Source organism: Cucurbita pepo, chromosome 14, assembly GCF_057944985.1.
Source record: "Cucurbita pepo subsp. pepo isolate OVF chromosome 14, ASM5794498v1, whole genome shotgun sequence".
NCBI classification, from domain to species: Eukaryota; Viridiplantae; Streptophyta; class Magnoliopsida; order Cucurbitales; family Cucurbitaceae; genus Cucurbita; species Cucurbita pepo.
The window spans coordinates 4,068,711-4,094,630 of NC_141811.1; the positions used below are offsets into that span (position 1 = coordinate 4,068,711).

At 40.4% G+C, this 25,920-nt stretch overlaps 6 protein-coding genes across 16 annotated transcripts; 3 read left to right on the forward strand and 3 right to left on the reverse strand.

The window, feature by feature from the left end:
- Nucleotides 1–102: 102 nt before the first annotated feature.
- LOC111810865 (UBP1-associated protein 2C) lies at nt 103–8,664 on the reverse strand. Of its 9 annotated transcripts, none has more exons than XR_015411679.1 (3): nt 7,241–8,664; nt 2,243–2,614; nt 103–2,127 (listed from the first exon to the last, which is right to left on the reverse strand). XR_015411679.1 is itself a non-coding variant. In XM_023697679.2 (3 exons), the coding sequence occupies exon 1, from the start codon at nt 8,547–8,549 to the stop codon at nt 7,242–7,244; it is 1,308 nt and encodes a 435-aa protein (XP_023553447.2). In that variant the 5' UTR covers nt 8,550–8,664; the 3' UTR covers nt 103–485; nt 2,573–2,614; nt 7,241. The 9 variants fall into 9 exon arrangements, 5 of the variants coding, with proteins under 5 accessions (XP_023553447.2, XP_086973516.1, XP_086973517.1 ...); XR_015411678.1 differs by having other exon boundaries at nt 103–2,133; XR_015411681.1 differs by having other exon boundaries at nt 103–937; nt 1,068–2,614.
- Nucleotides 277–2,604, forward strand: TBL31 (trichome birefringence-like protein (DUF828)). The gene is made up of 5 exons (XM_023697680.2): nt 277–653; nt 747–918; nt 1,089–1,288; nt 1,706–1,852; nt 2,051–2,604. Exons 1-5 carry the CDS (start codon nt 277–279, stop codon nt 2,403–2,405), a joined length of 1,251 nt encoding a protein of 416 aa, XP_023553448.2. The 3' UTR covers nt 2,406–2,604.
- A 533-nt stretch (nt 8,665–9,197) lies between the features above and the next one.
- Nucleotides 9,198–11,845, reverse strand: LOC111810342 (multiple organellar RNA editing factor 8, chloroplastic/mitochondrial). Its single transcript, XM_023697054.2, has 4 exons — nt 11,393–11,845; nt 10,752–10,849; nt 10,589–10,654; nt 9,198–10,104 (listed from the first exon to the last, which is right to left on the reverse strand). The coding sequence occupies exons 1-4, from the start codon at nt 11,791–11,793 to the stop codon at nt 9,431–9,433; spliced, it is 1,239 nt and encodes a 412-aa protein (XP_023552822.2). The 5' UTR covers nt 11,794–11,845; the 3' UTR covers nt 9,198–9,430.
- A 907-nt stretch (nt 11,846–12,752) lies between these two features.
- Nucleotides 12,753–16,872, forward strand: LOC111810860 (protein VTE6, chloroplastic). Its single transcript, XM_023697669.2, has 5 exons — nt 12,753–13,313; nt 14,697–14,950; nt 15,378–15,501; nt 15,590–15,694; nt 16,418–16,872. Exons 1-5 carry the CDS (start codon nt 12,927–12,929, stop codon nt 16,502–16,504), a joined length of 957 nt encoding a protein of 318 aa, XP_023553437.2. The 5' UTR covers nt 12,753–12,926; the 3' UTR covers nt 16,505–16,872.
- A 1,230-nt stretch (nt 16,873–18,102) lies between these two features.
- On the forward strand, nt 18,103–20,012 carry LOC111810390 (protein ROOT INITIATION DEFECTIVE 3). The gene is made up of 2 exons (XM_087117571.1): nt 18,103–18,877; nt 18,962–20,012. Exons 1-2 carry the CDS (start codon nt 18,103–18,105, stop codon nt 19,420–19,422), a joined length of 1,236 nt encoding a protein of 411 aa, XP_086973697.1. The 3' UTR covers nt 19,423–20,012.
- Nucleotides 20,013–21,154: 1,142 nt separating this feature from the next.
- LOC111810908 (B-box zinc finger protein 22) lies at nt 21,155–25,372 on the reverse strand. 3 transcript variants are annotated; one of them, XM_023697746.2, is made up of 4 exons: nt 25,162–25,372; nt 24,852–25,082; nt 23,174–23,599; nt 21,155–21,794 (listed from the first exon to the last, which is right to left on the reverse strand). In XM_023697746.2, the coding sequence occupies exons 2-4, from the start codon at nt 25,032–25,034 to the stop codon at nt 21,510–21,512; spliced, it is 894 nt and encodes a 297-aa protein (XP_023553514.2). In that variant the 5' UTR covers nt 25,035–25,082; nt 25,162–25,372; the 3' UTR covers nt 21,155–21,509. The 3 variants fall into 3 exon arrangements, with proteins under 3 accessions (XP_023553514.2, XP_023553512.2, XP_023553515.2); XM_023697744.2 differs by having other exon boundaries at nt 24,852–25,369; XM_023697747.2 differs by having other exon boundaries at nt 21,155–21,791; nt 24,852–25,357.
- Between the last annotated feature and the right edge of the window lie 548 nt (nt 25,373–25,920).

A 25,920-nucleotide genomic window follows, 5' to 3' on the forward strand; every position in this document is an offset into this window, starting at 1 on the left:
TATCTTTTAAAATATTTCATTGATTTTTCTTTTACAGTACATTGAAATATTGATTCACTCTTTATGCCGATATCGAACACATGACCGATATCGAACTCGAGATGGAAAAAAACATAGCTTTGTAATGCATGAAACTACCACCAACATTCCACCAACTGGTGGTTGCACAAATAGAGAAAGGATACTTCAAACTAAAGATATTGAATTCAATAACTTCCCAATAAACTCAATGTCCAACAATAGTAAAGAAAATACACTCATCACCAACAACAGAAAATGTTGAAGCAACTCTGGTTCGATCGACAAATTCATTCCGCCTTTCCGTTAGCATTGGCAGCTTTTCTCATCTTAGGACTCGCTCGGCTAGTCTTAGATGATCTCAAGAGTCATGGAAGCTTTGTCTTCAAGATGTACGGCCGACCGAGAAGCCAAACCCGTCACCGACTACCTGTTGTTGTTTCTTCGAAGGATCTCGTAGATGAAGACTGCAATTTGTTCGACGGGAAATGGGAATGGGATAATGCATCATACCCTCTTTATGAAGAAGAGACATGCCCATATCTAGTTAAACAAGTTACTTGCCAAAAGAATGGAAGACCTGATTCTTTCTATAAGAAGTGGAGATGGCAGCCTAATTCTTGCAATTTACCGAGGTATCGCAATTTGTTTACTTCTTCGATCCCGACTCGGGATTCTAGTCTCCGACCTTATAGTCGAGATTATAATGGTATTTGGGATGGTTTCAGGTTTGATCCATTGAAGCTGTTGGATATTTTGAGGGACAAAAGAATAATGTTTGTTGGGGATTCAATACAGAGAGGGCAATTTGAATCAATGGTCTGCTTGGTTCAATCAGCCATTCCCAAAGGAAAGAAATCCCTTAAAAGAGTTCCTCCCAGGAAGATCTTCAAAGTTGAGGTACCTCAAAGGCTCAAAGCTGTGAAAAATGCATACCTATCCATCATAAAAGTTCTAACATTCTTATACTAAAAAGGAAGAACAATATACTTCCATTTTGAAACTAGAACCAAACAGAATATCGATCGTTTCAGAATTTGTATACTCACGATTTGGATTTGTCGATTCAGGATTACAATGTATCCATTGAGTACTACTGGGCACCGTTTATAGTTGAGTCGATTTCTGATCATGCAACCAACCATACAGTGTTGAAAAGAATGGTGAAGCTTGACTCCATAGCTAACCATGGCAAGCACTGGAAAGGGGTTGATGTTTTGGTGTTTGAGAGCTACGTCTGGTGGAGATACAAACCCGTGATCAATGCGACGTATGTATTCTATTCCTAAAGTTTCTTGGTTGGCTAGTCCCTAAACTTGGGAAGTCGAACTCATTTAGTTCCTAATATTTCGACTTATGCATGAACATTGAGTCGTGATTCCACGTAGTCATCATAGGAAGTAGAGAGTCGAACAAAAAGGAAAAGTAGTATGACCAATATACCCTCCTTTTTAATTAATGTTTCGAACAACTCGATTTTGTCTAGCTATCTACTTCTACTAATTCCATCTGACATCACGTCATGTCCAATCAACCAATATTTATCTTTCAGTACTCTTAACGAGATCGACCAAAGGAAGGACACGTTCGGGAGTGAAACATGCCTAAATTCTTCGAAGTTATCTAATGTGACTTTTGTGATTTAATGAAAGTCCTTGAGATTGATTGTGTGTTTCCTTCTTTTAAGGTATGGATCTCCAGCGGATGTAAAAGAGTATAATGTGAGCACGGCATACAGATTGGCAATGGAAACATGGGCAAATTGGCTAGAATCCAACATCAACCCAAAGTCTCAAAACGTCTTCTTCATGACAATGTCTCCAACACATTTGTGGTGGGTTTCATTCTAAATGTTTTTCAGACTTTTTCAACCATTTACAGCTTAAATTTGCTTCCAATCCAGCTAAGGGTAGTAAAAACAAGGCTCCTAAGTTCTCTATGAAGTTTCTTTTCTTCATAACCTTCCTTAAATTCATTCCATCTCAGTTTAAATGGTCACTAAATAGGAAAGAAAGCAACTTATCTCTTGCAGGAGCTGGGAATGGAGGCCAGGAAGTGATGAGAACTGCTTCAACGAGTCTCAACCAATGCACCATCCACACTGGGGCACTGGTTCTAGCACAGAGATTATGGAAATAATTCATGATACTATACAGAATCTCAAAGTAGATGTAACTATATTAAACATTACACAGCTATCAGAGTTTCGAAAGGATGCACATACGTCGGTTTACGGGGAGCGTCGAGGCAAGCTTTTGACCAAAGAACAGAGATCTGATCCAAAAAATTATGCAGATTGCATCCATTGGTGTTTACCAGGAGTTCCCGACACATGGAATGAAATTTTGTATGCTTACTTGTTAAGAAACCATCAAAATCTTCCATAGATTTCAACCGAAACATCAAAGGCGAAGAATCTCTCAAGATAATTAGGAACTTGAGCATAGCATAGCTCACCGGATAAGGCTTTTTGACTTCTTCGAGATCGTAGGTTCTCTTTTTCTAATAGATATCTGTGATGTAATATTCTAAAAGACTAGAAATAAGAAAGTACCTTGTTCGCAAGGTGAAAAGTCCAAATTCCATCATCTACTTCCTGTGAGGTCAAAGGGAGGAATAGAAAGGAATTTAGATCAAAATTAAGAATTTGCTGCTTCAATTTGATTATTGTTTCCTTGAATCATAATCTGTATATGACAACTAAAAGTTTAGTCAGTCTAAAGAATTATCTACTAACGCTGACATTCAATGAGAACTTCAAATCATGCTCAAATTTGGATCATAATGAACTGAATCCAATGTCCTAACTATTTTGAAATAGTCTGAAGTATCTACTAAAGCAATTTTCATCATCATAATAATTTCAATATCACATAAATATTGCAATTTATTGATACCACTATCTTGTTTTGCCCACTAAACCACCTTCCATATGATTCATTCGAAATTTATCAGTGACAATATTTTGTATTCTTTCACCAGCAAAAACAAAATGAAGAATGGTTTATGCACAAGGAGAGTATTTTAAATGGTAAAAGAAGGCTTTTCCTATTAATTAGGAAATTGCAGCATCTTCAATACACAGAATCTAGCCTTATTGTGTATCAAATCTTGTTTAAGTACAACACATACTTCATCAATAACCAAAACGAATAATTATGTCCTCCATAGAACTCAAGGACACAACCGTACATCTATATAACAGATAGTCGAAACTAGAGTATAGAGAGACGCTATGGGTCAACTGAGTGAGCTTCAATGGTTCAATTGGTTTCCTTAGAAAGGATGTATCAAATTTCCCCTACAAATTTATGTGAACAATACTCTTCTTGACTGATTTTGAGTCCTCCAAACAGGTGCCCCAGTGGGAGAGTGTCCATTCGTCACCTCATTTCATATTCCACCAACCAGAAAGGCAACAGGGAAACAATCAAGAGCCATTTGGGCTAAAGATTTTGTAGTTATAAATTTAGGGCCGATATGGAATGGCTTTTTAAGCACTTCAAAATACATTCCAAACCGGTCCTGAATCTTGCAACTGACTAACTCTAGGACAACAAATTTGCTAATCTTGTAAGTTGAAACATTAGAATAGCACCCATTTCTAAAATCCATCTTACAAATTCCAAACTTATACAAAATTCTAAACCTCCAAACAAGACAAATGGCCATAAACATGCCCTCAGAAAACCCCACTGACATAGACAAATGGCCATCAACCAAAACACGTCTTTACACCTAAAACTCCAGCAAAATATAATTATCAAATGCTCATCATCTCTCCACAAAACACACGCCACAAAAAATAGGGAAACAAGTCAAGATTCAACTTCAACCCCCAAAAGCTACTGATAATATCATAGGATCAAGAAGGAAGAAAGCCAGCTCCAAATAAGCTTGCATGCATATTTATTTATGCACGTTGCCTATATTAATTTTCTTTCAACACATGAACATAATAGGAATTAAAAAGGACAACGAGAAACAAATCTTGTCGATATCCATAAAACACAACATACACCACCCACGGTTAACCAAGCCTACTTCGGTCTAATCACTACAGGACAGAAAATTAAACAAGCAATTGACTGAAACAAAAACGAACTCAATCTATTACTATGCACACAGGTATTTGGTCCAAGCATCCAGCTCAATATGCAGTTAATCATCAATGAATGCAACTAAGAGTCACAGTTCAGAAGTGAAAATATCATCTCTACGATCCGTATCTCAAAAAACCAAGCGACCAAAGATAAGATATACAAAGGGTTTCAAGTAACATTCAAATCCAAGTCTGACAAAGTTTGTGGCTCCATCAACTTTTTCAATACAGAGATACAACATAGCAGAGCAGCAATAGAAGTGAATCCACACAGCATGGGCACACAAAACAAGTTCAGCCAATAGAACCACCATGGATGTTTATCTACTTCTTTCATCCACCATTCACAAAGAATGAAGAGTAGCAATAGAAAGAAACCATTCCAAAAGTATGACAATAATAATGGAAGAGAAGAAGTAGAAACCACTTGGACAACAGGAACTGCAAAGGATTCAAAGTTCCCAGCAGACGAGTAGCAACCAAGACAACACAATGTTTTTCTAGCACGTTGAAATGCTCAATCAAGATGCCAGATCAAGTAATACCCAAATTGAAAATATTAAAACATCATATTCTAAGCAATAAGTGCTTAGGGTGAAAAAAGTACAAGCTCAGTAAATGACAGACGGAAGAACACATTGTCCACGTATTATGAAAGCAACAGAAAGCAGACAACTACAACAACAAGAGCAAATAGTAGTACTCAGAAAATACTAAATTTACTACTAGTAGATAAGTCAAATAGCACAAGTAAGTCATTGGGTAGAGTACACAAATTATCTAACTTTCTAACTCTCTCTTTGACTAACAGTAACTATAAATGAACTCAAAGGTGCAGTCAAACAGCAGAGGCCACAAGCAAAGGTAATGCATTCATCAAACCAGAGTAACAGTCTGCAATCAACGCAATCACCAGAGCACATAAAGCATCTGCGCACAACAAGCATCATAACCTGAATCAGAAACCCATTCAACTAATTCATCACTACACTCAATCATACAAGAAAAGGTCATGCTAAGTGAAAGCAAATTATTCAAACATAATGTTCTAGCAATCATCTAACCTTGCTAAAAAAACTACAAATAATAAAAAATAAAAAAAAGGGGAAATTTAAGTACAGATAGCTAACATAAAATAAATAGTTCAAAGGAAAATACTTAAGATTTAACCAAAACTTTGACATTATATAGGCATTTTTTTAAAACAAGAAACCTGAAATTATGGAAGACATGTAAAAGGGAACCCATTGGCATTGTAAAAGTGTCCGAATGCCTATATTTACAAATGAAATACCCAAAAGCAATAATATAAGAAATCCAAACGCCTCTTAGATGACTAGAATTATAAAGGTGAAAAAAAAAATGCTAAACCAACATTTCAAATAAACTAGATGATAAATTAACACTCCCTTCAGTTGTAACCAAAGTAAAATTCTCCAGTAAACCACAAAAGCAAGATTTGGATTACTGTAATAAGAGAAACAATCAACTTTAACAGTAAATAAATATATTCTAACAGGTAGCGCCACTAAGAATATGAAACCAATATTCTCGGATAATTCAACATTTCTAAGCCACGTACTATGCACTACGGGGATAAACTGCTGAACAAATGGCAGTATTCAGAATAAGAAACAAATATTATATGTAGGAGAATAAACAGATATATATAACAGAGGAGAAAAGATGAGAATGTCTTCATTGCCCAAACCAAATGGTAAGTTAAAGGAAGAAAAGATGAGGCAGGCAAGGACAGGATATGTAGGAGTGCCAAGTTCTCATTTACATAGATAGTAAATGAACAAATAATACCTTCCTCCTTTCAATTTCCACATCCTCATGGTCAAATGACTTAAAACATATCTGATAATTTATAAATGTATATATATATACCCAACCACAAGCATTAGCATTCAGTAGCGATCACTGTTTGGGATAAATAAGATTAGGTGCTTCTTAAAGCCAACAATTCCTTCACCTATTAATATTAATAAAGAAAAATGTTCCAGGAAACTACAAAGGTCAAAATCTAAGCAATTTTGATTGCAGCAATTCCAGAAATAATCAACTTTAATTGTGAATCGATAAATTCAACAATTAATTCCTATGAAAATATGAAATCAACATTCTCAAAAATCCAACTTTCCAGAGGAACATAACATGAGCTAATAAAGGGATAATTTGCAGTACTATCAGAAGTGTTTTCTTACATGATGAGAAATAGGTATCATCATTGTAAGAAGTCAAACACACACACACACACATATATATATAAAAGAAGAAAAGACGAGAATGCTGTCTCTTTCCTGATAAAAATGATCATATAACAGGAAGAAAATAAGGGAGCAGGAAAGAACAGGCAAAATAGAAGAATAGGATTTAGAGTAGATGCATAAAAATGAATCCATCCCTTCCCAGTTTCACATCCTACATAATTCTAGTACGAATTGACTTAAACATATGTGATAAATCACAATGACGCAACCAATGCATAGCAAATATACCAGCTAAAATTCAAATTTCCTAGATTGTATCCCAATCACATCTACATTTCAAGTCCTAACAACATAATACATGAACAAGTGAAATTCCAAATAATAACCGCACAAACGTAAATCTTATCAAATGCGCAAATATTGAAAATAAGGTGAAGGACTAAAGACGGCACATGGCAATACCAAGAAACAAAAACCAAAAGTGGAAATTGCTATTAAATTGGAAGGTTCACTAGTAAAAGAGCCCGCCAACATTAATAGTAACATACGAAAATGATTTATTAAGAGAACTTCTACGGTTCAACAGTCACCCTGACAATAAGCCGAACCCAAAAAATGCTAGAGCAACAAAAACTAAATAAAAGAAAAAACTAAATGTGAAATGTCGAGAAAACAAAGATTTGCAAGCAAAACATGCATCTATGGTAAGCTCAAATGCTAAAAGCCATAAAACTAAAACTAATAACGGAAAACCCCCAGGAAGTTAACACCATCAAGCAGAGGGGAAACGCTGCGAAGTAATTTTTGGACAAACATGAAAAATAGTAAGAACAAGGTATGGGTAGCCAATCTAAAATCACACACTTGATGCAATAATTGACAGTAAGAATGAAAACGAGAATACCTCAGTAATATGGTGGCATATTGGGATACAATCCTCCAGGTGGAACACGTGGTGCTGGTGATGCTCCTGCCTGTTGATGGTGGTGATTAGGGTGCCCGGATGCTGATGACATGCTATAATGCCCACTATCCGGATAACCACCAGAAGGCATTCCAACCGAACTCTGAGATAACCTATACAGTGATGAAACACCCCCAGCTCCAACCAATCCACCTCCAGAACTACCCAAGCCCCCACCTACACTTCCCATACCGCCATATATTGAGGAACCGGGCCCGCCGTACCCACCACCATATGGACCGCCACCATATCCGCCGGAGCTGCCCTGCGAAGATAGAGCCTGACTACCGACAGAGGATATTCCTGGCCCCATTGAAGAGTTGAGCGGATGGTGACCAAGTGGCTGCGCCCCTTGAGGGCCACCAGAAAAGCCTCCATACGATCCCATGCCACCCGGACCACCATACTGTCCGCCCGAACCGGGGATTGCTGATGGAGGAGCCATAGGCATACCATCTCCATGCAAGTTTCCTTGACCCGCTCCCGCCGTTTGAATTCCATCCGTCCCACCGCCAGGTTTCCCTTTCTTCCCATCGTTAGCGTATTTACAACTCAACTGCCTTCCATCAATCGTCTTGATTGGATCAACCAGAGCTGCTTGAGCACCCTCTGCCTTTTTGTACACAAACAAAGCATAGCCTCTACACTTACCCGTCTGCTTATCGAAGCCTAGCGGTCCCTCCTCAATTTCTCCATACAGTGAAAAGTGTGCCAACAGTTTATCGGCCGGCATATCCATTGGAACATTCGCCACATAAATTTTCCTCAACGACAAGTCTGCAGCGTTCGAACTCTGCCCAGAAACTCCCACTGCAGCCAATTGCGTCACCGTAACGCGGCCATCAATTGTCTTGCTCGGTTCCTTCAAAGCCAGTATAGAACCATCAACATGCTTAAAAGTCACAAAGCCATAACCTTTCGATTTCCCAGTCACCTTGTCAATAATAACAACAGCTTCTTCAAGCTCGCCATAAGCGGAAAAGAGAGAACGCAAACCTTCTGTACTAGTATCGCAACTAAGACCCCGAATAAACAGCTTCCGCTGGGACACATCTCGGTCTGCAATACACCGTACTGCATCAAGAACATCCACGTGACGCGAAACTGCATCTTGTAAAATATCGATAAGCTGGTCCGGAGTGAAACGATCAATGATCTTGCGAGCGTCTTCAGGAGTAATTCTAGAGAAAGAATGGTCGCAGGAGTCGACGCCATTTTCGTCCATCCTCCGCTTCTTGGTGACGTCCATGGCGTAAATGGGACGGAGAAAGGAGGTCCCTGGAGGTGTAGAGTAAAAGTAGAGGAGGAAGAAGTAGAGGGTGAAGCTAAAAGCCCTAATCCGAGTGTTGGAGCGATGACGGAGACGAAGATAATGGCGGGTAGTTGATTCTATAATATTTTAATTGGGCTGGGCCGTACCCAATTTCGGGTCGGACTTTTTATGGGCTTATGGGCTTTCAAAAATATTTAACTTGTTTTTTATTTAATTACACCCTTTTAATTTATTAAATTACCCCTTAAGCCACATGGTTTCTTATAATTAATTTGTTACTTTTTTTAAATCAAACCCTATAATTTAACATATGTATAATTTTTTAATTTTTTAAAAATTTAATTGCTATTTAAAATATAATGTAAAAGTAAAATTAAAAACTTTATAATTAAATAATAATTAAAATCTTTAGCAAGATAACATGGTCCGGGTTAGGTTGAGGGATTTGTTTGACCCAATCCAAAAGTTCGGGTTAACTTTTCACAACCCAACCTAACCCAACCCTCTATCTTCGTGTTGGGTTCAGGTTCGTTGTCAAATGTTTGCGTTTTTGTCACAGCTAAAACTGAATGAGCATTGATGAAAAAACATGGCGAAAAGAGACAAATACCATTGCCCACATCATAAACAAAGGAAACATTATGAATATTACATAATTTCATGCATCTTTTAAACAGTACTTGAATTTAGAACTTCTAATGGGGTTTTTATAGCATATTCCTAGTCAGAAAGCAAAACTAAAACTCTATCGTTCGTAGCAACAGAACAAATACTCAGTGACCAGAAGGATTTAAGACTTGAACCAAGCAGAGCCAATAAATCCAAACAACTAATGAACTCCCTGACCAGTTAAGGACTTACTCGTGTTGCTTGTTATGCACATTACTGGACCATCCACCAACATTAGGCTGCCCTCCTCCTCCTCCATAGTTGTTTTGTGGAGGTGGCCCGCCGGAGTGTGAAGGTCCACCGTAGTTGTTTGGCGGTGGACCTCCCCAATAGTTGTTTGGCTGTGGCCCTCCATAGTTGTGTGGTGGTGCTGGCCCGGAGTGCGGTGGTGGTGGTGGTGGTGCATAGTTACGTGGTGGTTGTCCAGCATAGTTGTTCAGTGGTGGTGGCGGCGGTCCGCCAAAGTTGTTTGGTGGCGGTGGTGGTGGTCCTCCTGCATAGTTGTGTGGTGGTGGCGGTCCGCTGAAGTTGTTTGGTGGCGGCGGTGGTGGACCTCCTGCATAGTTGCCTTGGGGCATTCCTCCACGGTTCTGAGGTGGCATACCGGCGTTAAAATTGTTGGGAGGCATATTGCTTGGAGCTGGTGGACTCATGTTTGGTCCAGTAGGTTGATTTGGTGAAGCATTTGGAAATTCTCTACTTTGCATGTTTTCCCTCCTCCTCTCAAAGTTTCTTGACCTGTCAAAATTACGAGGTCTATCGTTGCGCTTATTCCTCTCATTCGCTCGAGCATTGTTTCTAATCCATTCCTCATGGTACTTCGGGTCATATGGAACAGCTTGTCCGTTGATAAAAGGCTCCCCTGCCAATGGAAAAACGACGCAGAAAATCAGATAATAGTTCTGTACGACTCCATACTAAACAGCAGAATGGTTTTACCATAAGAAGTGGACCAGCACAACACCATTTATCTGAGTTGTCCAAATGGCTTTACATACTAAACAACAAAAAGACACTGGCTTTACAATTGACCCTTGATTGTTCGCAAGAAATACGAGCTTTCCGATTATGTTTATCGGTGTAAGGACAAGAAACTTAAAGATTAGAGCTTTCATTGAAATGCTCCATTTACGGACAGTTTGCTCAGGAGTGCATTACATTCTGACACATTATTTTAGCTTATTAGACATATTAAGAACGAGACATGAACGAGTCAGGACCCTACACCATCATACAAGAGCTTCAAATTTTCAAGCATATGTAACTCTGCCTCCATACCAGGAATACTCAATTAGAACTACTGACTTCTATTTACAAAAATTTGACACTGAAAGAAAAGGAATTACCTCCATAATCTTTATTCTTGACATCCAAGTATGAATCGGGAAGGACCCAACGAACCTTAGGCAGCTCTGAGGAGGAAAAGGCACAACCTCATACAATCAGTACAAAAGAAAGAAATAACCAACACAACGAAATAAAACAAAACAGGACATAAATGTATGCCACCTTTGATCTTGTAAGAAAGTTCTTCAGAAACAAGGCACCCAAATGCAAAGTAGCATCTGGTTGAAACAGAGTATATCTTCATCCTAGCTTCTTCCTCACTGTAACAACAAGATGCCAAATAGGAAAATGCAGTAAAAATCAGATACCCGAATGATTTGAAATAACATTTATCAAATAGACACCGCCATACGGCAAAATTATCCTTTAGTGAAAGAAGCCAATAGAACAAAGTAGTACCTGTGGTGAGCCATAATTCCATTCAGAATTCTCAAATTCCATCTCCCATAAAAATTTCAGAGCATATTTATAAACAGTCGATACTTATAATGATTTTTGTAAGAATTGACAGTGACCATTATTAGAGACTAACAGGTATACTTAAGAAATATATTTGAACATATTTTGTCGAGTGATAACCATCTCAAACATTGGAAAAACTAGGACAAATCCCATGAGGAAATTCTTCTCTACATACTTAGATTCAGCGCCAGAAAAATTAAAGCATTCACCATTCTCTTCTAGATATCTTACTATAATCACTAAAATACCAAAAGAGACACGATTTAATACGATCATTAGGGCAGGCCAATGTTAGGGAAAAATAAAAAAATCTAACACGAACGATGAGAACAAAACTTCACCTTCCGATAACCATGGCAAGCGTTTTGATATAGCTGTCGATAATCTCATCCCTGGTGGGATCCCCCTCTGGCTTCTCCATGACAACGAGCCAGTGCTCAAAATCACAACCATCGAGCAATATAGTCTCCTTGGGTGGGCGATTAGACCAGTTAGGATTCGGGTCGTTGAGAGAGGAAGAAGTCGCACGCGTAGCAAACTCCCTCACGCTCGGCGCCGGAGAGACGCTGCGGAAATCAGCGCCGACTATAGCAGTGAGGGGACGGAGATAGCGCAGAAGGGAGGAAGAGGAGCAAGAAGAGGCGGAGATGGCGGCTCGGTTGGCAGTGAGAAAGGAACGAGAGAACATAGACGTCAAAATTAGGGTTTTAGGGAGCGAGCGAGAGAAGAGCTGAGTCGCCATGAGAGAGGGCTGAAACAAAGACAGGGTTTTGCCGATGGCTTATCACTCTTTAAAAAGGACGCTTATTACAATTATTTAAATTATATATATATATATTAACAAAATTAGTTAAAGAAATATATTTTTATTTTATGTTTTGTTTTTATAATAAATTTGGAAAACTTTTCTCTTTTTTTTTTTTTTTTCCATTTTTTATTAAGATTTCAGAAATATTTTCTTAAATATAGTTTTAAACTTAATAAAAACCATGTAATAAATTAAAAATAATTTCCTAATACCCTAAACCGTACGTGATGTCCCACATTGGTTGGAGAAGAGAACAAAACACCATTCATAAGAGTGTGAAACCTTCCCCTAGCATACCTTCCCTGACAGAGAAAACTCAAAGAGGACAATATCGCTGACCCCTAGCAGACCCGTTGTAGATTTGGGCTTTTACAAATGATATCAAAGCTAGACACCGGACAATGTGCCAGTAAGGACGCTGGACCACGAGGGGGGGGGGGTGGATTTGGTGGCGATCTCACATCGATTGGATGAAGGAAAGAGTGTAGAGCCAGACACCAGATGATGTGCCAGCCTTCTCGCTGTTTCCTGAAGGGGCGTAGACACGAGGCGATGTGCCAGTAAGAACGCAGGACGTGCTGAGCCACCCACTGGACAATGTGTCAGTAAGGACGTTGGGCCCCGAAGGAGTGGTGGATTTGGTGGCGGTCCCACATCGATTGGATGAAGGAAAGAGTGCAGAGCCAGACACCAGGTGCCTTCTCCTTGTTTCCCGAAGGGGCGTAGACACGAGGTGGTCTGACAATAAGGACGGAGGACACGCTAGGCCCTAAAGGGGGTGGATTGTGATGTCTCACATTCGTAGGAGAGAATACTCCACTAGTCTCCATTGAATATGTATGTATGTTTGTATGTTTGTATGTGTATATATATATAAGATTAGTCGTTTTTAAAGATCCCTTAGTTTTACTTCCACCGGTGACCATTGACCCAGGTCGCAACAATGGAGGAGAAGAAATTGTTCCATTTTTATTCATAAATTCCAAAAATCAAATTTGAGCTCAGAATTTGTTCTTCCTTGACCAAGACACTGCAGAAGATTCCTTCCTCAGATTCTTCGGTATTTAATGGCCACGGCGTTGCTGTCCTCAACTCACCCTTTTCCCCTTCGTTTTTCTCCCACTCCCTCTCCCAAACTCCGCCAATTTTCCTCTCTTCCTCTCCCTCCAAAACCCTTAATTCCCAAATCGAACCCTAACCGATGCCTCAAGACGGTGGTTCGAGCCGAGAGCTTGCAGAGCCTTGTATCGGTTGCTGTGAACATCGTCCAATCGAATCCCCCCACGTGGCAGTCGGCCTTACTCACTAACCTGCTGATTTTCGTCGCGGGTTCGCCGATTCTGGCCTTGGGATTGTCTGTTTCGGGCATTGCTTCTGCTTTCTTGCTTGGTACTCTCACATGGCGTGCTTTCGGACCCTCTGGTTTCCTTCTTGTTGCTACCTACTTCGTCATTGTTCGTCTATGATCCTTTCTCCTGAAATTCCCCTTGAGTTTTGTGTTTGCTTCGTTGATTGATTGATTGATTGGTGGGGTTTCGTTGTTCTCTAGCATTTTTATGGATTGAATTGGCTGTTTTGTTGATTGATTGCTGTTCTTCATTGTTCTTCATTGTTCTTCATTGTTCTTCTTTGTTGTTGTTGTGATTGAATAATTCTAGTATGCTTGCACCCATCTGTTTAGATCAATTAAAGACAAATGGTGTTAAATCATAGGGGGTTTGGATTGTTTCTGCTTCAGATTATTGTTATGGAATACTTAGATTGTTTTACAGACGTGAATTGATTCTCAAAGTACTGTATGCACAGCTCTGAGGTTCATTGACAAGTTGAAGACTAACTGATTGTTATTTCTCTCAAAATGTTCACCTTCTTCAAAGGGCTTCTCTCAAACCACGGTTTATCCTTGACTGAGATTGAGATGATGTGAGATCCCACATTGGTTGGGGAGGAGAATGAAACATTCTTTATAAGGGTGTGGAAACCTCTCCCTAGCAGACGCGTTTTAACAACCTTGAGGGGAAGCCTGAAAGGGAAAGCCTGAAGAGGACAATATCTGCTAGCGGTAGACTTGAGCTGTTACAAATGGTATTAGAGCTAGACAATGGGCGATGTGCCAGCGAGGAGGCTGAGCTCCAAATGGGGGTGGATTGGGGAGTCCCACATCGATTGGAGAAGGGAACGGGTGCAAGCGAGGACGCTGGGCCCCGAAGGGGGGTGGATTGTGAGATCCCATATCGGTTGGGGAGGAGAATGAAGTACTCTTTATAAGGGTGTGGAAACCTCTCCCTAGCATATGCATTTTAAAAACCTTGAGGGGAAGCCCGAAAGAGAAACTCCAACGAGGACAATATCTGTTAGTGGTGGACTTGAGTTGTTACAAACGGTATCAGAGCCAGACACCAACCAATGTGCCAGTGAGGAGGCTGAGCTCCGAAGGGGTGGACACGAGGCGGTGTGCCAGTAAGGACACTGGGACCCGAAGGGGTGGATTGGAGGGTCCCACATCGATTGGAGAAGGAAATGAGTGCCAGTGAAGATGTTGGGCCCAGAAGAAGGGTGGATTGTGAGATCCCACATCGGTTTGGAGAGGAGAACGAAACATTCTTTTTAAAGGTGTGGAAACCTCTCCCTAGGAGACGCGTTTTAATAACCTTGAGGAGAAGCCCGAAGAAGACAATATCTACTAGCGGTGGGCTAGGGCCATTATAGATAAACTATCAAAATTTTCTTAATCTTGTTTTCTCTGTGCTTGAGAAAGTCTCTATTCCAGTACAGAGCTACAGAACTGCCTCTTTCTGCAACGGTAATAACCCTCCTGCTGAAATTCTGTTTCCCAGGGAACAGCTGCAACAAAGGTCAAGATGGCTCAAAAGGAAGCACAAGGGGTAGCTGAAAAGAGAAAAGGAAGAAGAGGACTTGGAAGTGTTATAGGATCCAGTGCTGCTGGTTGTGTGTGTGCTTTGCTCATGATAAACAACATTGGAGGAGAAGCATTCCGACAACTTTGGCGACTTGGTTTTGTTGCCAGTTTCTGTACTAAATTGAGTGATACTGTCTCAAGTGAAATAGGGAAGGCATATGGTCGGATAACGTAAGTAATCCATTCCTGCTCGAACTGGATCAAGCACATATTTTATTTTCTAATCATCATTTTTCTCGAGTTCGTAGTTTTCAGGAGAATTTTCAAACAATATTGATACGAATAAGGTGTCTTAATCATTCTGTTATTGTCTTGATCAAGCTATCTTGTGGAATGATTCGAATCATGAGTTTAGAAACGAGGTTTCTTTACTCTTGATCTTGATCATCAAAGTAATCCGTTCCAAAAGTTTCACTTGGGCTGATTCCTTGTCGTTTTTGGAGTTCTTGGATAATTTAGATCAAGAGATCTCGTTCTTTAACAAAGTTTTTAGATCGAATCCCAGGAGTTTCATAACAAGTATAGTTTATGTTTTTCAATTCCTCGGATGAACATGTTATGTGTTTCACTGATTCACTGATGATTCATTTCAAATCAGGTACCTGGTGACAACATTGAGGATAGTTCCTCGGGGAACAGAAGGGGCTGTCAGTCTGGAGGGAACCTTTGCTGGACTCTTAGCAGCAAGTGTTCTTGCATTTGTTGGCTGTCTTTTGGGCGACGTAATTATTTCAATCCTTTCCTACTCGTTTCGTATTGCTCGTTCTTTAACAAGGTTTTTAGATCAAATCTCCGTTGACGTTGATGCAGATAACTGCATCTGAAGCAATTGTATGCGTCGTAGCTTCACAGATTGCTAATCTTGGTGAAAGCATCATTGGTGCTGTTCTTCAAGAGAAGGAGGGATTTCAGTGGGTAAGTAACTGAAGTTTGTGATCTCTGATTGTCTTAGTCTGATTATGTTGTTTGTTCATGAGTTGAACTGTTCTTCTGTTATTGCCTGCTATCATGTAATGTTGGCTCGAGTGACTCGGCTGAAGGGTCTTGATTGAGCAACTGATCATTGGTATGAGGTCTTTTAGGCAAAGTCAGGAGAGTTTATGCTCAAAGTGGACAATATCATACTATTAGGGAAGTTCGTGGTTTCTAAAATGGCATCAGAGTCATACCCTTAACTTAGCCATGGCTATAGAATCCTCAAGTGTCGAATAAAAAAATTGAGTCTCGAAGGTGTAGCCAAAGGTGACTTAAGGGTAGAAAAAAGTGTACTTTGTTCGAGGGCTCCAAAGAAGAAGTCGAGTCTCGACTAAGGGGAGGCTATTCGAGGGCTCCATAGGCCTCAGGGAGACTATATAGTGTACTTTGTTCGAGGGGAGGATTGTTGAGAGAGGAGTCTTGGAAGATCATAGATTTATAAGTAAGGAATACTATCTTTATTGGTACGAGGCCTTTTGGGAAAATCAAAAGCTAAACCACGAGTGCTTATGCTTAAAGTGGACAATATTATACCATTATGGAGGTTCGTGTTTACTAACAGAAACTCCTTCCCCTCCCTTCTCGGTCGACTGATATGTTTCCGGTTTCCATTATGTTCTGGTCGTATGTCTTCGATCTGATTCTTTCTTATTCTATTTGCAGCTCAACAATGATGTAGTTAATGTCATCAACATATCCATGGGCAGCATTTTAGCTATCTTGATGCAGCAACTCATACTCGGTCACTGACACATTCATACTCGGATGGAGCTCTCTCACCTTCTCAAGTGATCAGGTGGTGTTCTCCCTTGATAGAAAGCTGCAATGGATGGATGGACGAGACGACCGAAGCCTTCCCCCGGAATCGTTTCGACAAATTGCTTCGATTAAATTCTTGCTTTGAGAATGGACGCTGGTATTCAGCAGCAGTGAGCAAAATGCAAGTACAGGTTCTTAAAATGAGGACTGCAGATTCAATGCTTTGACCTCTAATATCACACTTCGTAGTTAATTATCTCTTTTTCTTTGAAGGGAAGAATCATACGTAAATATATTTCGTAGGGAATCGAATAGGTGCACCACTTTCGATTTTATATTAATTAAGTTCTTAAACTTTTTTTTCTTTTAAGGGGAGAATCACACGTAAATATATTTCGTAGGGAATCGAATAGGTGCACCACTTTCGATTCTATATTAAATAAGTTCTTAAACTTTGATTCTATATTAAATAAGTTCTTAAACTTTTAATTACGTGTCTAATATATTATTGACTTATTCAACTTTTTTAAAAATTTACCAACCCTTTGAACACAAGCTTAAAGGTTCAATGATTAAACACAAAATCCAACTTTTTTTTTTTTTTTTTTTAATATAATGGATTTGTTAATTTTAAAAAAATTATTGAATATTATATATACCATAAATTTATTGGATAATTATCAAATGAATCATTAATATTTTATTATTATTATTTAAAAATTAAGCTTACTATTGTTTCTTACCAATGTTCTCGAAACAGAATAAAAAACAAAATCTTTATCAAGCGAAGTATAACCCGTTAAGGTTATAATGTCTTAACTAGTTGTGCTATATTCATCCCAATATTCGGGGATCCTTTCCTTGAACCCTTACACGTTTTTGTTAATCTTAGTGTAACAGGCTTGTCTGAAAGAAACGTATAAAAAAGCCCCTACTTCCTTTAGTTGCGGAGTTCTACCAATTGTTCATTTGCAATGGCTTGAACCAATCCAACAAAGAATCCCTTGTTTGATAGGGTTTGAGGCTCGAAATCCAAGATTTAATCTCAATGCATTAGATGAGGTGGCTATTAATTAGCTCTAACTCTAAAGGTCAAAGGCCGAGGAAAAGCTTAAGAGAAGGACCATAAGGAGGCACGGAAAGTGATAGGGGATTGACCTCTACCATCAAGCAATGTTAACGTTAAAGTTTATATGTTTTTTTTCCCTTAGCTCAACGAAATAAAAGGGTAGAAATTCCGAACTCTAATTTCTTGGTCGGTGATGCATCGTTTTAGGGCTTGTTTACAGCTTTCTTTTCCAAGAGAAAAAATGTGGTGAGAATAAAATAAGAATAAACCATAACTGCATGGAAACAAACAGATACCAGAGTTTGAATAAAGCCAAAACAACCTAACCAATACCCATGAATATTGAGCAAGTCTAGCCAATGTTGAATACCACTTAATATCATTACTGTAAAAGGCAAACTAAGCAGACAGACTATGAAGATAAATGCATTGTTTTCAGCGCCCATGACCATTAAGTTTCTACCTAAAACTTGCGCCTAGTGCTTATCAAGTTCTTTACTGTCATACCTTTCATATGAGTATGCCATTTTCTCCACAAGAAGTTGTCCTGGCCAGCTCTCCTGATGGCCCCATTGTGGCCTATGATGCCTCCACAGGCACCCCTCTAGCCAGTTTCAATGATAGCCGTTCGCCTCGCCGTGGTATCACCCGAGCCGGGAGGAGTTCCATCGCCGTCTCCCATATCTGCCCAATCACTGCTTCGGGTTCAATCCACATTTATAATTGGTGGAATTCATCTGCCTTCCAGAGTATCACTGTACCTGAACCTGTTGCTCCTCTCACAGCCACTCCTGATGGGTTTTATCTGTTTGCTGGTGGCCTTTCAGGCTGCATTCATACGCTCTCTCTTCCATCTGGGGATGTTCTCAACTCTTTACCCGCACACAGGAAATCAGTTTCTTGCCTTGAACTTAGCGCTGATGGGTCACTTCTCATATCAGGTGGGGATGATGGCACGATTGTTGTCATCCCAATCTTTCAACTCGTTCAAGCCAAACCACAGGAAAATGCGACCAAACACATTCTACATCAGTTTTCAGCACATAATGATTCAGTGACTTCCATTTACTCTGTCATGGGGATGTCCAGTTCCCAAATAGTCTCAAGCTCAATGGATGGCAGATGCAAGTTCTGGAGCTTGCTCTCAGGAACAGTCTTGCACACCGTGGTGTTCCCTTGTGCCATTTTCAGTGTGGTCTTAGATCCATCAGAAACAGAGTTTTTCGCTGCAGGAACTGATGGGTTGGTGTACAAGGGCTCATTGAGACATAACATCAAACACCTTATACGCACAGATTCTGAACTAACTCCACCAGCATCCGACGACTTGGCGTACAGGTGCTCATTGAGGCATAAAAACAAACACCTTATGGGCACAAGCTCTGAACTAATTTCATGGTCGCCAAAGCACGACGCTACAGTTGTATCTATAGTCATAATCAACGAAGGAAATAACTTAATATCTGCAGCAGAAGATGGGAACATCTGGGTCTGGCAAATGAACAAGGGGCAGGTGATAATGACCCTCGAAAATGAGATGGGAAGCATAAGCGATTTGGTGATTGCCACAGAAAAAAGGCATGAAAAAGAACGAAATGTCAGAAGGGGCAGCCATGGGAGAGCAATGAAAAGTGAGAGCTCTAGATTACCCAGTCCCATGTTGGGGTTATTGATAAATCAAACAGCTGAGATGCAAGGCGCGGTGGCGGCGGGCGGAAGCGACGTGAGAAGAGCCATTGAGTTGCTGGAATCTGCCATCGCTATGTATGAGAAGATGTTGGAGCTAATCTTGAAGGAAGCCAAAGCAGGCTACAATCAAAGAGAAGAAATACAAAGATGACAAATTCCCAAATTCTTGTTCTCAAATTTTAGGGTTCTAAGCATCAATAATTTCGTAAGATGAATAAAATATGTTCACAGGTACGGGCCATTCACGTCTCATCCTTCTTTGTTTCCCTCTCCAACTGATGCAGGATCTTATAGGGGACGGGTACGGGCCATCCTCGTCCCATCCTTCTTTGTTCCCCGCTCCAACCGATGCAGGATCTCATAGGGGATAGGTTCAGGCCATCCACGTCTCATCCCTCTTTGTTCCCTTCTTCAATCGATGCAAGATTTCATAGGGGACGGGTACGGGCCATCCTCGTCCCATCCTTCTTTGTTCCCTGCTCCAATCAATGCAGGATCTCATAGGGAACAGGTACGGGCCATCCACGTCTCATCCTTCTTTATTCCCTTCTCCAACCGATGTGGGATCGGACGGGTACAGGTCATCCTCGTCCCATCCTTCTTTCTTAAAAAAAACAAATATATAATAGTTTAGTTTTGAGCGGGAGACAGAATAAAGCGTCCATAATAAAGACGCTTACGGTCTACTCTTGATTCAACACACTTCCATTTTAGTGTACGAGTCGATACTCATATTTTCTCTCGAACCATAGTAATTTTTTTTTTATCAAATCATTGAATTATTTATTTCTCTTGAAATTGCTCTTCAATGTTTATTTTTACACACATCGTTTTTTTCGAAGGCCTACAGCCATTAGTACATGCTTTGTTAAACCCCCCATAAGAACCACATTCTGACTTTTATTCGGAGAATATCCAACAACCGATTCCATTGAGTGAATAATGGACCCTGATAAGCTCGATAGGACCCAATACCCAAAGCTAACATCATAATTTAGAACTCAACAAAATAAATAAACAAATAAACAGAATGAACACTTAGACATCTGTTGAGGATGATTAGTAGTCCCACATCCGTTAATTAAATGGAAGATCATGAGTTTATAAGTAAAAAACATCATCTCCAGTATCACGAAGCCTTTTAGAAAAACTAAAAGTAAAACTATTAGAGCTTATGCTCTTTTCTAACCAAACCAATTATCTGCCACGTGCAAAAATGATCTCATATACACTAAATTTGTTAAAAAGACCACATAAAGGAATAATAATCCATGTTATGATCTTGGCAGGATATATGTAACGGCCCAGATCCACCACTAGCAAATATTGTTCTCTTTGAGCTTTTCCTTTCGGACTTCCCCTCAAGGCTTTAAAACGCGTCTGCTAGGGGAAGATTTCTACACCCTTATAAAGGGTGTTTTGTTCTCTTCCCCAACCAATGTGGGACATCACAATCCACCCCCCTCTCGGGGCCAGCGTCCTCGATGGCACTCTTTCCTTTCTCCAATCGATGTGGGACCCCCGCCAAATCCACCCCTTTGAGGACAACTTCCTCACTGGCACATAGTCCGGTGTCTAGCTCTGATACCATTTGTAATGGTCCAGATCCACCGCTAGCAGATATTGTTCTCTTTGGGCTTTCCCTTTCGGGCTTTCCCTCAAGGCTTTAAAACGCGTCTGCTAGGAGAAGATTTCCACACCCTTATAAAGGGTGTTTTGTTCTCCTCCCCAACCAACGTGAAACATCACAATATATCAAAGTGTCGCTTGAAACAAAGCCATCAGTGAAGAAATAATATGCTGTCAGTTGTAGTAGAGAAAGATTTCAATTACACAGCCAGGATGAGGAGTTCAGAACATATTCACAATGAAAGAAGAGGTACTGAACTAAAAATGGCTAAGACATGACATTGATTCTTCATAATCTTTTTGTAAAACTACAAATAATCAATCAAGTAGGTCAAGGTGATTTGAAACGATCATTTCCACAAGATGTTTGAAATAAATCTGAAAAAAAAAATACCTACAAGGTCAACTAATGGCGCAGGTTTTATTTCTACATCGATGTAACAAATCCTAAACTATAGTGGTTACGTTACAAGGTATACGTTTCAAGCGATAATCTTTGATCGTGTCCACTTATTATAATTCGACTGTAAATGAAAGCTATAAACACACAACAAACCTAGCGAGGTCCAGAACACTTGCATTGAAGTCCCTATGATCGAGCTCGGACGTCTAGAACTGCCACCGTCGTTTCAAGAATCTACCATTATGTGAGCAATGTTGAACCTTTTCGGAAGAACCGGAAATGTCAGGAACAAAAACAGCACCATCCATAAAATTATGGTAACTTCTTGGCCAGTATAAGCCAGATGCTGTGGGAGGGGAGGGAATCTGAGGCACAGTCCAGGAAGCCTCTGGAACCTGACCCGAGCATTCATCGTTGTCGTCTAGCTCAATGTCAGCAGCCCTTAAAACTGGAGATGAATCAGAATCCCCGAGCTTGCCGCTATCAGCCTGCTATATGTCACCAATAAAGAAAAGCAGAAAGTTATCGTATCAGGATTAGCAGTACTTGGCCACACCCCATAACAATCTACAAACGTCCTACAAAAGTTACATCTTATAGGTCATCAATTAATTACTTATGTAGAATATCCTATACAAAAGATATGATTACTGAGATCTCATATCAGTTGGAAAGTGGAACGAAACAGTTCTTATAAGGGTGTGGAAACCTCTCCTTAATAGACGCGTTTTAAAACCGTGAGGTGACAGCGATACGTAACGGGCTAAAGCGGACAATATCTACTAGTGGTGGATTTGGACAACAAATGGTATTAGAGCTAGACACCAGGCGGTGTGCCAACGAGACCGCTGGGGTGGATTGTGAGATCCCACATTGGTTGGAGAGAGGAACGAAACATTTTTTATAATGGTGTGGAAACCTCTCCCTAGTAGACGCGTTTTAAAAGCGTCTGAACCTCTTCGCCCTACGGGTCTCAGGTCTTCGCCCCTCTCCCTTTGGTCGAGCTCTTTCACCCCTCTCCCTACCGGTCGAGCTCGGGCTAAAGTGGACATTATCTACTAGTGGTGGGCTTAGACTATTACAAATGGTATCAGAGCCAAACACCGAGCGGTGTGCCAGGGAAGACACTGGGGATGGATGGTGAGATCCCACGTCAGTTGGAGAGGGGAACGAAACATTCCTTATAAGGGTGTGGAAACCTCTCCCTAGTAGACGCATTTTAAAACCGTGAGGCTGACAGCGATACGTAACAAGCTAAAGTGAACAATATCTACTAGTGGTGAGCTTGGACAATTACAAATGGTATTAGAGCTAGACACCGGGCGGTGTGCCAGCGAGGACGCTGGGGTGGATTGTGAGATCCCACATCGGTTGGAGAGAGGAACGAAGCATTCTTTATAAGGGTGTGGAAACCTCTCCCTAGCAGACGCATTTTAGAACCGTGAAGCTGACGATGATACATAACGAATTAAAGCGAACAATATTTACTAGTGGTGGGCTTGGACCGTTACAAATGAGATCAGAGCCAGACACCGGGTATTGCGCCAGCGAGGACGCTGAGGATGGATTGTGAGATCCCACGTCGGTTAGAGGGGAACAAAACATTTCTCACAATATCTACTAATGGTGGACTTGAACGGTTATAATTACACAGCTAAAGGAGAAAGGAGAGAGTATCCAGGCTACACTAGACGTTTACTTATAAAAGAGGTTTGCTACGTGCGAGGCATCCTAGGAATAGAAAGATCTTTAAATCCCAGAAGCAACAAGCATTATCAACTTCTATGAACGGTCATTATTCTGTAATCGTAAACAATCAATGGGGTTGGCATTATTTTGAATTTATTGCATTAAAAAACCATCACCATACCTTGGATGATCCGCTATCCAAAAACCCATAGTTCTGATTGAATCCAGTCAGATTAATAAGGTCATCCATTTGCCATTGTGAAAAGCCACCAGAAACAGTATCTCCGGTATGGAACGTTCCATTTCCCATAAAGTCCTCAGATCCACCTTGTACAGACAGGCATCTGCTGAGTTCACCAGGAGAAGGCAACGAGAATTCCCTTTCAGACAGAGGTCTAACTTTTGTCTCAGTAGGTTTCACTTGAGAATGTGACTTAGGCATGGAAGAACAAGGAACAGGATCAGTTGGCTCAAGCGCCACTTTCACCCCAGTAAGCAGAAAGCGCTGATGACCAGTTACATAAGTATTTGCTGTGTGTATAGCAACATCACACTTTCTGCAAAGTAATGCTCGATCCTCTAAACAAAAGATATAGCCACTAGCTTCCTGCAAGAAATCACAGATGATTAAGAAAGGGTAACAGTCTCAACTGATAAAGGGTATTGAAAAAAAAGAAAAGAAAGGAAGTTCGCCATCGGCTGACATTCTCCCAACAACGCATAACAATATACTACGAAATCATGCACAAGATGGATAAGATGGGTTATGCCTGTTTCTTAAAATCCCCATCGGTTGGAGGGGGGAACGAAACATTCTTTATAAGGGTATGGAAACCTCTTGCTAACAGACGCGTTTTAAAAACCTTGAGGGGAAGCCCGAAAGGAAAAACCCAAATAGGACAATATCTGCTGGTGGTGGGAGAGGGGAACGAAATATTCCTTATAAGGGTGTGAAAACCTCTCGCTAGCAGACGCGTTTTAAAAACCTTGAGAAGAAGCCCGAAAGGGAACACAAAGAGGACAATATCTAGTGGGTTTAGGCTGTTACAAATGGTATCAGAGCCAGACACCAGGTGGTGTGCCAGTGAGGACGTTTGGCCCATAAAGGGGTGGATTGTGAGATCCCACATCGATTGGAGAGGGGAACAAACCATTTCTTATAAGGGTGTGGAAACCTCTCCCTAGCAGATGCATTTTAAAAACCTTGAGGGAAGTCTGAAAGGGAAAGCTCAAAGAGGACAATATCGGCTAGCGGTTGGCTTGGGCTGCTACACACTAATAATCATCACTTACTAAAGCCGGCATGCTATACATGACAGCATCACCAATTGCACATACCATCAATCCATATCTTGGTTTTTTCTGCAGGCTAATTCACTCATCATAATCTCGTCCCCATATAGTCACTGATCTAAAATATCAGGCACTCTTTCCTGTTTTACTAGATTAGAAAACATTTATCGCCATTACAACTATTCAAAATCTATCTGCCAGCATTTCAAACTTCTAAAACTGCCCACAGCTACATCTCGAGCTGGAACCTACTTTTCTTTCCTTTGTCAGTAGATGTGGAAACAGAAATCTAGAAGAATTTTTAAAGAAAAACATGGTGAAGCTCGTGAGATTTGGCAACAGATTCAAGTACTCCTTGATCTTTTATCTTGAGTGGATATGCAATCATTCTATTTCAGCCTATGGAACTCATTTCATGGTAACACAATAAAAAAAAAAAAAAAAAAAAAAAATTATCATAGAAGCTTTAATCTCCACTAAGTATGAACACAAAAGGTTGATTCCACATCACAACTCCCTGGTGTGGTGCTTGCTTGTAACAGAGAGTAGTTAATTACAGCACATACCTGGCAGATGTCGCATTTGGGCATCTGAGACGAAGAATCAGATAGAGGAACTCTCTGGTGCTTGCTTGCAAGCTTGTTGGCCGCATGAATCTTCTCATCGCAAGCCCAGCACAGCGCCGCCTCATCAGCACAACACAGAACGGTCGCCTCAGCCATCTCGCAGACGTTGCACTGAATCTTCATACTCTTTTCACCGAAGAAAATCTCACTTTCTCTCGAATCCTCTAAAACCTATTCATCATCACTGAATCCCCGTCGAAAAAGCCCAGAAAACAAGAAAAAGAAGAAGAACAACAACTTCCCCTCCTACCTGGTTTGAGGAGAATCACAGCCCCTTCAAGCTCTGAAAAATCCCTCGGAATTTGAAAGAAAATTCGTCGGAAGAACAATGGAGAAGGAATAAGGTTCCTTGGGGAACAAGTGGATCAAGTTGAGAGAGGTTTAAGAAGGGGATTTGATTTGTGATTCGGAGTGTGAACTCAGTACTGATATTTTGATATCAATTCCTTCCTCCATTTTTGTCCACGTTTCACCTCTGATCTCCTGTCGTACTCCTTCACCCCCACTACGACATGTCGTCTCCTCCTTCATCATATCATCCTCTCCAAATATTTCTACAATTAATTAGTTCATTAATTAATTTTATACTCATTTAATAATTAAATTTCAAATTTGATACCGGATCGCCCAGACGTTCTTCTACTTCAATTCTTTTAATTTTTCAGGATTGGTCTCGTTCGAACGTGGTATCAATTCATCTATATATCCCTTATTTACTCAGACGTTACATAATATTTCCTGAACTGAATGAACTCAGTGACTCGTTCACTTAAGAGTAACTCGGTTGTACTCGTTCCCCATCAAAATCATTTTTCATTACCGATGAAGAACTCGAGAGTCGAGTAAAGTGTCAATGGTAGGGCCTCGAGGTAGTTGTCCCCTCTCTTTTCCACCATTTCGTGTGATTTATAGTCCCACACAATTTCAAAGGACAACATTGGTCGTAAAGCTATTTCGTCGAGTGTGCGATCATGACGGGACTTGAGGAAGAATTCTCAGGTAACTTCAT